This window comes from Canis lupus, chromosome 6, assembly GCF_011100685.1.
Source record: "Canis lupus familiaris isolate Mischka breed German Shepherd chromosome 6, alternate assembly UU_Cfam_GSD_1.0, whole genome shotgun sequence".
NCBI classification, from domain to species: Eukaryota; Metazoa; Chordata; class Mammalia; order Carnivora; family Canidae; genus Canis; species Canis lupus.
The window spans coordinates 26,514,129-26,526,331 of NC_049227.1; the positions used below are offsets into that span (position 1 = coordinate 26,514,129).

General features: G+C 39.9%; 1 protein-coding gene across 4 annotated transcripts in view; it reads left to right on the forward strand.

The window, feature by feature from the left end:
- The window catches only part of SMG1 (SMG1 nonsense mediated mRNA decay associated PI3K related kinase), a 107,303-nt gene that overhangs the window by 71,306 nt on the left and 23,794 nt on the right, over nucleotides 1–12,203 (forward strand). For all 4 annotated transcript variants that reach the window (XM_038540251.1, XM_038540249.1, XM_038540250.1 and 1 more), the window contains 10 exons: nucleotides 193–410; nucleotides 733–887; nucleotides 3,156–3,378; nucleotides 6,352–6,598; nucleotides 7,006–7,235; nucleotides 9,573–9,821; nucleotides 10,326–10,464; nucleotides 10,551–10,660; nucleotides 10,778–10,996; nucleotides 11,586–11,776. In XM_038540251.1, coding sequence (XP_038396179.1) covers nucleotides 193–410; nucleotides 733–887; nucleotides 3,156–3,378; nucleotides 6,352–6,598; nucleotides 7,006–7,235; nucleotides 9,573–9,821; nucleotides 10,326–10,464; nucleotides 10,551–10,660; nucleotides 10,778–10,996; nucleotides 11,586–11,776 — 1,981 coding nt within the window. The remainder of the gene's footprint in view (nucleotides 1–192; nucleotides 411–732; nucleotides 888–3,155; nucleotides 3,379–6,351; nucleotides 6,599–7,005; nucleotides 7,236–9,572; nucleotides 9,822–10,325; nucleotides 10,465–10,550; nucleotides 10,661–10,777; nucleotides 10,997–11,585; nucleotides 11,777–12,203) is intronic.

A 12,203-nucleotide genomic window follows, 5' to 3' on the forward strand; every position in this document is an offset into this window, starting at 1 on the left:
TCTAGTTGCTTATAATATTAATAAATAGAAAAGTTTACCTTGTGAAAAGGCAAAATATCCATGATCTTTGGTTAATTTAATGCATGGAAGGCAAATTAGTTGAATCAAATAATTACCAGTGTTTTCCTTAATTCAACATACGCACATAGGAGAAACATCCAAAGTGTACCTTATTCTTCCATTTTCTTATAGGAAATAAGTTTTCCTCTGCAATTCCAACTTTGCTTGGCAATATTCAAGGAGAAGAATTGCTGGTTTCTGAATGTGAGGGAGGAAGCCCTCCTGCTTCTCAGGATAGCAATAAGGATGAACCTAAAAGTGGATTAAATGAAGACCAAGCCATGATGCAGGATTGCTACAGCAAAATTGTAGATAAGCTGTCCTCTGCAAACCCAACTATGGTGTTACAGGTACAAAACACAATTCATATGTTGTTAAATAGTTTTTATTATACTTCTCCCTCTCCCCCAAAGCCCCTAAAAACAAAACCCATAAAAAAATTGTTACGGGAAATGATATCTGAAGAACAGAAAAGCTTTTAGAGTAATTGAAATTGGCTTTACAATTCAGTTTTGGTTTTATAAATCTGTATTGATAGAATACTATACAGTGAATCAAGGATCTCTGAATGTATAATGAACAAAAGATGCCCACATGGAACTTGTAATTTCAAGTGTTAACTGTGCTGTGTGTAAACTTGTAGATGAGCATATTTGAATGTACCATGTGCAGGTTCAGATGCTTGTGGCTGAGCTGCGCAGGGTCACTGTTCTCTGGGATGAGCTGTGGTTGGGAGTTCTGTTACAGCAACACATGTATGTCCTGAGACGGATTCAGCAGCTGGAAGATGAGGTGAAGAGAGTCCAGAACAACAACACCTTACGCAAGTATGTTTTCATTCACTTTTACTCAGAAAATGAAGCTCATCCATCCCATTTCAGTGTAAAATACACAAAACATAAAATTTGTTATTTTAGCCAATTTTAAGTGTATGATTCAGTCACATTAAGAATATGTATAGCGTTATGCATCCATCACTACTGTACATTTCAGACACTTATTCATCCCAAACATAAGTTCTGTACCCACTGAACACTAACCTTCCATTGCCCCTTAACACTAGTTCCTCTTTATCACTGTTCTATTTCTTGTCTCTGAATTTGACTACTCTTGAGTACCTCATGTAAGTGTAATCCAAGGTGTTTGTCCCTTTTTGTCTGGCTTCCTTTTTTTTTTTTTTTTTTTTAATTTTTATTTATTTATGATAGTCACAGAGAGAGAGAGAGAGAGAAGAGAGAGAGGCAGAGACACAGGCAGAGGGAGAAGCAGGCTCCATGCACCGGGAGCCCGATGTAGGATTCGATCCCAGGTCTCCAGGATCGCGCCCTGGGCCAAAGGCAGGCGCTAAACCGTTGCACCACCCAGGGATCCCTGTCTGGCTTCTTAGTGTGTGTTTTTTTTTTTTTTTTTTAAAGATTTTATTTATTTATTCACGAGAGACAGAGAGGCAGAGGCATAGGCAGAGAGAGAAGCAGGCTGCATGTAGGGAGCCCGATGTGGGACTCGATCCTGGGACTCCAGGATCACTCCCTGGGCAGAAGGCAGGCGTTCAACTGCTGAGCCACCCAGGCGTCCCTACTTAGTGAGTTTTGAAGGTTCATCCATGTTGTGGCATTATGAGAATTTTCTTCCTTTTGTTACTGAGTAGTATTCCATTGTATGAATATACCACATTTTGTTTTGCAGTCATCTGTCATGGACATTTGGATTGCTCCTACCTTTTGGCTATCAAGAATAATATTTTTATGAACATTAGTGTACAAGTATCCATTTGACTCCCTGTTTTCAGTTATTTGTGTATGATCCAGTAGATTTGCCTAGGTTATATTGTTGCTCTTTAACTTACAGAGGAACCATGAAACTGTTTTCCTGCACCAGTTTACATTCCCACAAAAAGTGCATGAGTGTTCCAGTTTCTCTATATACTTGCCCGTATTTATTTCTTGTTTAATATAGTAGCCATCTTTTTTTTTTTTTTAAAGATTTTATTTATTCATGAGAGACGTAGGGAGAGAGGTGGGGGGGGGGGCCGCAGGCAGAGACACAGGCCGAGGGAGGTGCAAGCTCCATGCAGGGAGCCCGACTTGGGACTCGATCCAGGTCTCCAGGATCACGCCCTGGACCGAAAGTGATGCTAAACCGCTGAGCCACTGGGGCTGCCCTATAGTAGCCATCCTAATGAGTGTGAAGTGGTATCTCATGGTTTTGACTTGCATTTCCCTAATGACTAATAATGTTGAGCATCTTTTTAAGAAAATATTTTATTTGAGAGAGAGCACCGCATGCGCACACACTTGTGCACACAGGCGAACGCGGGGAGCATGGCGGGCAGAGGCAGAGAGGAAGCAGACTCTGCTGGGCAGGGAGCCTGATGTAAGGCTCAATCACAGAACCTCAGGATCATGACCTGAGCCAAAGCCCGATGCTTAATGTACTGAGCCACCCAGGTGCCACTTTGTGTGCCTTTTGATCATTTGAAGATCTTTGGAGAAATGTCTATTCGATCTTTTGCCCATTTTCAAATTGGGTTTGGAGGTTTTGTTGTTATTGAGTTTTGTTGTTATTCTCTGTATTCTGGATATTAACCACTTTTCAGATACATGATTTACAAAGAAAATGTGCATTCTTTTCACTCTCTTAATAGTGTCTTTTGATGCACATAAGTAGAGTTTCATATAGTAGTCCAGTTTTTCTGTTTTATTCTTTTGTTGTGTATGCTTTGCGCCATATCCAGGAAATCATTGCCAAATCCAGTGTCCAGAAGCCTTTCCCCTACATTTTTTTCTAAGAGTTTTAGGGCTTAAGTTAAGGTCTCTGATCCATTTTGAGGTGGTTTTTTTTTTTTTTTTCCTCATAGTAGTATAAGGAAGGTAAGTAGGTCCACTTCATTCTTTTGCAAATGGATATCCAGTTTTCCCAGCACCAATTGTTGACAAGCTGCTTCTTTCATGTGCTGGATGTTTTACAATGCTTTGTTAGTAAGTTATTGTGCTACTATCTTGTTTATTTTAGCTTATTCTTTGATATTGTTTACTTAGACCAGATGCATTTAAACTGTTTCATGTTTGTAAAACTCTTTATGTCTTCCTGATCAGAGAAGAGAAGATTGCAATCATGCGGGAAAAGCACACGGCTTTGATGAAGCCCATTGTGTTTGCTTTGGAGCATGTAAGGAGCATCACCGCAGCCCCTGCAGAAACACCTCATGAAAAGTGGTTTCAGGATAACTATGGTGATGCAATTGAAAATGCTCTTGAAAAGCTAAAGACACCATCAAATCCTGCAAAGCCTGGAAGCAGCTGGATTCCATTTAAAGAGGTACAGAAAAATCTCAAGAATGCTACTAAAATGGGAAATTCAGTATGAGATAAAAATTTTAAAATGAGGACTCTCCTTACTTGGAATGTGAGAGAAGATTTTGTAAGCGCATGACCAGTTGCTTATACGGAATGTAGAGAGAGGTGTTTTTGTTCATTTTGAGAATTTGAGAGCAAATGGGCCTCAGACAGCAAACTTTTATCTATAGAGGATTCACATTAGGGAAGAATATACTGTAAGAAATTAGTCAAGGGAAGGGGTCTGGCATTGAAGTAAATATTGACGGCTTGCTTTATTCATAAAATCTTAAAAAATTTAGTTTTGTGCCTCTAGTTTTTCTTAGGCATGGGTATTAAATATTTTTAACAGACAAAATATTTACATTGACAACATCAATTTTTTAAAAAATTTTTAAAGATTTTATTTATTTATTCATGAGAGACACAGAGAGAGCGAGAGGCAGAGACACAGGCAGAGGGAGAAGCAGGCTCCATGCAGGGAGCCAGATGTGTGGGACTCGATCCCGGGGCTCCAGGATCATGCCCTAGGCCAAAGGCAGGCACTAAACCACTGAGCCACCCAGGGATCCCCGACAACATCAATTTTTATAAGTAACTGAAAATTCTCCGTAGGCTATTTGGGGATGATTAGCATATTTAAATATTTGAGACTCCCTTTATGTTTTGGTCCCCTTAATTCCTTATTTTCTTTGGTTTTTATTTGGTATAGCAACAACACCATTATTTGGGGAGCCTATTTATTACCTTGTAGCTTTTTCTTTTTTTTTTAATCCTTTTGCTGTCCCTTACCTTTATTGCTTCTGATTTCCTAACTTTAGAAATGAGAAAAGTATTACAAGGTAACGGTGTAGAAACAAAGAGTACACCTGACTTTAACTAGTAACTGCAATCTGGAGGAAACTAGAGTAAATGCTAAATTCATAGGAAATAGCTAGAAGCACAAGACTAGAACACTAACATGAAGGATGAAATTTATTAGGCGTGGCCTAGCCAAAACTTGTTTGCTTGTGTTCCAGCAGCAGTTTCTTGCTTGTTTGTCTCCTTTTCAATAAATCAACTAAGAAAACCAGAGGAAGACATAGGAATACTTTTTTTTAAAAAAAAATTTTATTTATTGATGCATTTCTAAAGGATATATTGTTTAGTATCTGTTTTAAGGGCAGCCCCGGTGGTGCAGCGGTTTAGCACCACCTGCAGCCCAGGGCATGATCCTGGAGTCACAGGATCGAGTCCCACGTCAGGCTCTCTGCATGGAGCCTGCTTCTCCCTCTGCCTGTGCCTCTGCCTCTCTCTCTCTCTGCATCTCTATGAATAAATAAATAAAGTCTTAAAAAGTATATATATATAAAAAATGAAATGTTTTAAAAAAAAATAAAATAAAATAAAACTTCATTTAGGGGGATCCCTGGGTGGCGCAGCGGTTTGGCGCCTGCCTTTGGCCCAGGGTGCGATCTTGGAGACCCGGGATCGAATCCCACGTCGGGCTCCCTGCATGGAGCCTGCTTCTCTCTCTGTGCCTATCATAAATAAATAAAATCTTTAAAACAAAACAAAACAAAACTTCATTTAGGGCAGCCCCAGTGGTGCAGCAGTTTAGCGCCGCCTGCAGCCCAGGGCGTGATCCTGGAGACCCTGGATCAAGTCCCACGTCGGGCTCTCTGTATGATACCTGCTTCTCCCTCTGCCTGTGTCTCTGCCCTTCTCTGTCTCTATGAATAAATAAATAAAATCCTTTAAAAATAAAATAAAATAAAACTTCATTTATATGTATATATGCAAGTATGTGTTTATTCCATAATTGATGGGTCAGCATTAGGGTTTTTTTCTTTACGATTTATCCATGTTTTTCTTTTTTCTTTTTATTTATTATTTATTAAGAGACCGAGGGACGCCTGGGTGGCTCAGTGGTTGAGCATCTGCCTTTGGCTCAGGGTGTGATCCCAGAGTCCACAAGTTCCACATCGGATTCCCATGGGGAGCCTGCTTCTCCCTCTGCCTATGTCTCTGCCTCTCTCTCTCTCTCTGTGTCTCATGAGTAAATAAAAAAGAATCTTTAAAAAAGAGCAGAAATGGGGAGGGCCAGGGGGAGAGAGAGAAGCAGAAACCCCACTAAACAGGGAGCCTGACGCAGGCTGGATTCAGGACCCTGGGATCATGAGCTGAGCCAAAGGTAGAAGCTTAACTGACTGACCCTCCCAGGTGCCACAGTTCACCCGTATTTTGTATGCAGCTGAACATTGATCTAATAATGGGAAAATGTTATAGCTTATCCATTGTCCTATCTGTGGATACTTGGGGTGTTTCCAGTTGTCTTTTTCCTTTTATGGAACAAAACTCGCTGAGGATTGATAAAAACTTCTCATGTGAAAGCAGAACTCAGAATTCATTAGTTCAGGTGCACATTATTAAGTTAGCTTATAAGTAGGAATACAACTTTACATGTGATCCACTCCCTGTGAGTTATTAGAGGGGGTTGTGGTGTTATTCTGTATATTTTGAAGTCAGAGTTCTAAATTGTTACCAACTTTTCAGGTGGTTTCTAAGGGTACATATACTTGATAGCCAATAAGTGTCAAGGTTATATGAATTAGGACATAATTGATTGGTTTTCACATTGATCAAATATAGCTTAGCAGTGGGGAGTTAATTTCCTACCAGCCCTGAATTTAGTGCTTTCCTTCCATCTGCTCTGATTGCATTGGTTGTTTGGACAGAGAAGCAGAGATGGGTCTGAACAAGGTAGAAATCACCTAGGTCATATCAGCACACCAGTAGTTCCTCTCTTGGAATGGCCCAAATATGTAACATGAAATTAAATTTAGGAATTACAATGTGAAGTTATCTGTATTTTTTTTTCATTGGTATTTTAAGTTTACTTTTATGCCAAAGTGAATGTGGAATAAGTACTGCAGTGATAACATAAACTCCTCCCACCCCCATCTTATGAATATAGATAATGCTGAGTTTGCAACAGAGAGCACAGAAACGTGCAAGTTATATCTTGCGTCTTGAAGAAATCAGCCCGTGGCTGGCTGCCATGACTAACACTGAAATTGCTCTTCCTGGAGAAGTGTCAGCTAGAGACACTGTCACAATCCACAGTGTGGGCGGAACCATCACCATCTTACCTACCAAAACCAAGCCAAAGAAACTGCTCTTTCTAGGGTCAGATGGCAAGAGCTATCCGTATCTCTTCAAAGGTGGGATTTAAAAGAAAAGCCTTAATTTGATTATGAATGCTTTGTGTGTGTTTGTGCTGGGAGAGGATTGTTCCAGGTGTATAGCCGTGGTGTCTTATATCCTCTGTGATTTTGAATGGAAATGGTTGGAGACTGGGTAGTTAAGATTTTCCATTTCCTACTATCTCTTTGCTTAAGAACTTATATAAGTAGAACTGAGGAACAGCTAATAATGCTAGTGTCTAATACCTTGCAACTGAATGGAATGTTCTCTAATGCTCGCATTGTGCTTCCTTGGCTCTCAGTTCTTGACTGCTACTGCTAATTGAGAGGAGATGCAAAAGTGATATGTTTGTAATCCCATCCCCACCATTGCACTTAGCCCCATTTGGTCACCACTATAGCTACTTTAAATTTTATTTCCATAGGATTGGAAGATTTACATCTGGATGAGAGAATAATGCAGTTCCTGTCTATTGTGAATACCATGTTTGCTACAATCAATCGCCAGGAAACACCCCGTTTCCATGCCCGACACTATTCTGTAACACCACTAGGAACCCGATCAGGACTAATCCAGTGGGTGGATGGAGCCACACCCTTATTTGGTCTTTACAAACGATGGCAACAACGGGAAGCTGCCTTACAAGCACAGAAGGTTGATAAATTTCAAATACACATGTACCTTTATTTGAATTTCCATAAAAACATATATTAGTCTCTTGTTCTCTGTGAAATACTCATAGGCTTACTGTTTTTGAGCATTTTGGTAAGTTTGTAAATGTAATAGAATAGTCTTGAGGTATATAGGAAAGTGTTTCTGAAGCAAATTTTATAAAAATACAGTTTTGGGGATCCCTGGGTGGCTCAGCGGTTTAGCGCCTGCTTTTGGCCCCAGCCGTGATCCTGGAGTCCCGAATCAGTCCCACATCCAGCTCCCGGCATGGAGCCTGCTTCTCCCTCTGCCTGTGTCTCTGCCTCTCTCTCCCTGTGTTTCTCATGAATAAAAAAAATCTTAAAAAAGAAAAAATAAATAAATAAATAAATAATTTTATTGGACAGAGAGAGAGGGAACTGCAGGCAGAGGGAAAGAGAAACAGGCTCCCCATGGAGCACAGAGCCTGATGCAGAACTCGATTCCAGAACCCTGAGATTGTGACCTGAGCTGAAGGCAGACACTTAACTGACTGAGCCACCCAAGTGCACTTAAAACTGTATTTTTTTATTTATTATTTTTTAAAGATAGATTTATTTATTTATTTATTTATTTATTTATTTATTTATTTATTTATTTATTTATTTATTTATGATGGGGGGGCGGGGGGGGGCAGAGACACAGGAGGAGGGAGAAGCAGGCTCCATGCTGGGAGCCTGACGTGGGACTGATTCGGGACTCCGGGATCATGCCCCAGGCTAAAGGTGGAGCTAAACCGCGTAGGCACCTGGGCTGCCCAAATAAAATCTTCTAAAAAAAGATAGTTTTAAGAGGCAGCAATGGTGACATTTGGTTAATCTTATTCTAGACAAAGACAGAAAGCAGGTAAGGTGATAGTGTGGTTGTTAATCATTCAGTAAGTTGATATTTCATATCTTAATGCTTTTTTTTATTGGGCTTACTTACTAGAGTCTTTAATTTTTTAAAGATTTTATTTATGTGAGAGACAGTGTGAGAGAGAACAAGTGGCAGGTGTTGGGGGGGCAGAGGGAGAGAGAGAAGCAGAGTTCCTGTTGAATCAGGAGCTTGACGTGTGACTTGATCCCAGGACTCCAGGGTCATGATCAGAGCCAAAGGCAGACAACCAGCTGAGCCACCCAGGTGCCCCTAGGGTCTTTTAAATTAAATTTATAGGGGGATCCCTGGGTGGCTCAGCGGTTTAATGCCTGCCTTCGGCCCGGGGCATGATCCTAGAGTCCTGGGATTGAGTCCCACGTCGGGCTCCCTGTGTGGAGCCTGCTTCTTCCTCTGCCTATGTCTCTGCCTCTCTCTCTCTCTGTGTCTCTCATGAATAAATAAATAGAATCTTAAAAAAAAATTTATAAATAAGAGAGTTTTGAAAACCAGTTGCTTTTAAATTAAATATGTAAATAAAAAACTACATATAAAGTTAATTACTGTGATGTCATATTTTGTTCCTGGAAAATTTATGATTTTGATTTAGACTACGGATTTAATTTAGAATTCATTTTAGCTAAGTCTCTGAGTGCTTAGTATATGCCAGGAACAGTACTAAGTGCTACAGGAATAAAGATAAGTTATATACAGTTTCAACCTCAGGATTCCATATCTAGCCAAAATAATTATTCTAATTAGGGTAGGTATGGAAAGGAGCAAGAGTTGGGAAGGAGTCAATCTTAAAAAATAAGCATAGGAGATTGTAGAACAATTACTGAGAGTTAAATTAGAATTGGGAATTAGGGGTTATCTAAATTTTTGTCTTAGTACTGTTAATTTTATATTGATGAAGTCATATTAGTGAAGAATGAAATTTGTGCATAAATTAATGATAAATTTCAGTAGAATTCTCTGTTACAAAGAATGTAAATTAGATGTTGAGTTTGAATGAAACCTTAAGAAAATAAAAGAGTTGGGGCACCTGGGTGGCTCAGTGGATTAAACATCTTGTCTTCGGTTCAGGTCATGATCCTGGAGAGCTGGAATTGAGCCCCACATCAGGCTCCCTCCTCAGCAGGGAGTCTGCTTCTCCCTCGCTCCCTCATCCTGCTCACATGCGCGCGCGTGCTCTCTTTCTCTCTCTCAAATAAATAAATAATATCTTAAAAAAAAAAAAAAACAGTAGACCAAGTTTTTAGTAAAGTGGTATTACTTACGAGAAAGAAATGTAGATGCACAGTCCAGAAGAATTATCTGTTTGGTCTGTGGAATTAGGTAGGTGGAGAATGCCACTCAAAAATCAGTTTTTAAAATACTATATATTCAAAATAATCTTTATTTAAATAAAGTTGACTCTTCTCTTCAAATTTTTTTGTTTTTAAGGCCCAAGATTCCTACCAAACTCCTCAGAATCCTGGAATTGTACCTCGTCCTAGTGAACTTTATTATAGTAAAATTGGTCCTGCTTTAAAAGCAGTTGGACTTAGCCTGGATGTGTCCCGACGGGATTGGCCTCTTCATGTAATGAAGGCAGTATTAGAAGAGTTAATGGAGGCTACCCCCCCAAATCTCCTTGCTAAAGAGCTCTGGTCATCTTGTACCACACCTGATGAATGGTGGAGAGTCACACAGGTGCGTGCTCTGTTTTGGGCTATAATCAATGTCACTGTTTCTTTTGCCTGCTTCCTGTCTAGTCTGTGTTGTTCACCCTCTTCTTCTTCCCCCTTGTCTCCCTCCAGACTTGGTAGTTTGAGACCTGTATTCAAATCTTACATTGCAGTTATTTTCATAAGGCATGGACATGACTATGTGAGGGTAGAACAGAGGGTATTATGAAATGAAAAGAAGAATAAAAGCTTGAGAAAGGGAAAAACTAGGGAGTTTGAAAATAGTTTTGTTTTTTAAATCCAGCATTCAAATACTAAGTAGGTCCAACAAAGACCACAGGGTTGTGTACAGCTACTCAGTGCAGAGCCTCTGTGACCACTTGGCAGCAGCCCTGAGGAGTGCTATGTAGAAATGAGGTAGTGGGATTATGGTATTTTGTGCATTTTGGAGCATCAAATCCATGTTGGAAGGAAGTTTGCTAATGGTATTACAACTTGCTCTCCCCTCCCCATCTCCTCTCTTGTTTAGTCTTATGCCAGGTCTACTGCAGTTATGTCTATGGTCGGATACATAATTGGCCTTGGAGATAGACACCTGGATAATGTTCTCATAGATATGACGACTGGAGAAGTGGTTCACATAGATTACAATGTTTGCTTTGAAAAAGGTAAAATTAAATTGGACTTTTACATTTATGTGAGGGTCAAATGTTTTTGATGAAAGGCCAAAAATATAACACTTTGTCTTTTTAAGGTAAAAGCCTTAGAGTTCCTGAGAAAGTACCTTTTCGAATGACACAGAATATTGAAACAGCACTGGGTGTAACTGGAGTAGAAGGTGTTTTTAGGCTTTCATGTGAGCAGGTATGCTGTTTCTCTTACACCTTTTAATGTACCTGTTAACAAATCTTGTGGAATGAAAAACTACATTTTAGTGAGGAAACTTGTGGCAAAACCTGATTAAAACACCTCTGAATACAGGTTCTACACATCATGCGGCGTGGCAGGGAGACTCTGCTGACATTGCTGGAGGCTTTTGTGTATGACCCCCTGGTGGACTGGACGGCTGGGGGTGAGGCAGGCTTTGCTGGCGCTGTCTATGGTGGAGGTGGCCAGCAGGCTGAGAGCAAGCAGAGCAAGAGAGAGATGGAGCGAGAGATCACCCGCAGCCTCTTTTCTTCCAGAGTAGCTGAAATTAAGGTGAAGGCAACAATAATAAATCATCACCGTCTTTTGCTGGGTAAAACTGTTTAAAAAAGGTTTTTTGGAAGATTGTCCTCTATAACATTGAAATGTCAGTGAAATAGGGCAATTTGATGTCTTGTTAGTAGGAAATGCTTCCATACACAGACACACAATCACACTCTTACTCACTGGAGGTGGATTGATGACTTGAAAAAAAAAAAGTTACACCTTTTTTTTTTTTAATACATTGAAATGCATTTACCAGTGACTATTTTAGGTGTTCCTTTCTTGGTTAGCCTCTCCTCAGTCTGAATTTTAATATCATGGCCGCCAGTGATGCTAATGCTGTGTTGTGTGGCGTGGTGGTGACTACACGGTATTGTGAGATTTGTTTCTCAGTTTATGGCTGTGTGAACTTAAATGCCCTGGTTATCATTTTCGGTAAAGTATCCATGATGCCATCACCCCTTCAGGGTTTTAAATAAGAGATTTAAATAGAATAATACATATGAGATGTCCATCTAACAAATCTCTGTGGCACATGTCCTCGTATCTCACAATTGTCCCTGTAAAAATTTCCCTGATGATAATTATCTTTTTATAGGTGAACTGGTTTAAGAATAGGGATGAGATGCTGGTTGTGCTTCCCAAGCTGGACAGCAGCTTAGATGAATACCTAAGCTTGCAAGAGCAGCTGACAGATGTGGAAAAACTTCAAGGCAAACTACTGGAAGAAATAGAGTTTCTAGAAGGAGCTGAAGGAGTGGACCATCCTTCTCACACTCTGCAACACAGGTTTAAAAGTGTTGAACTCTTATTTCTAAATACATGACATTAAGGAGAATTTTCATATTTGTATAAACATTGTCAACTTCAATTAGAATTATAGCGATTTACATAAATGATAAAAAGCTCTCCCAAGGACTGCAATTTCAAATTAAGATATAGAAATTTACTTAAATTTTCTGCTTTATTTTTAATTGAAATGTTTGAGTAATTATGGGAGATAAGTGGGTACAATAGAACATGAACTTGGATTCAGAAAACCTGGGGTTTGGTTTTCTTTTTTTTTTTTTTTTGATCTTTATTTATTTATTCATGAGAGACACCGAGAGAGAGAATGAGAGGCAGAGACACAGGCAGAGGGAGAAGCGGGCTCCATGCGGGGAGCCCAACGTTGGACTCGATCCCGGGTTTCCAGCATCACATCCCGGGCTGGAGG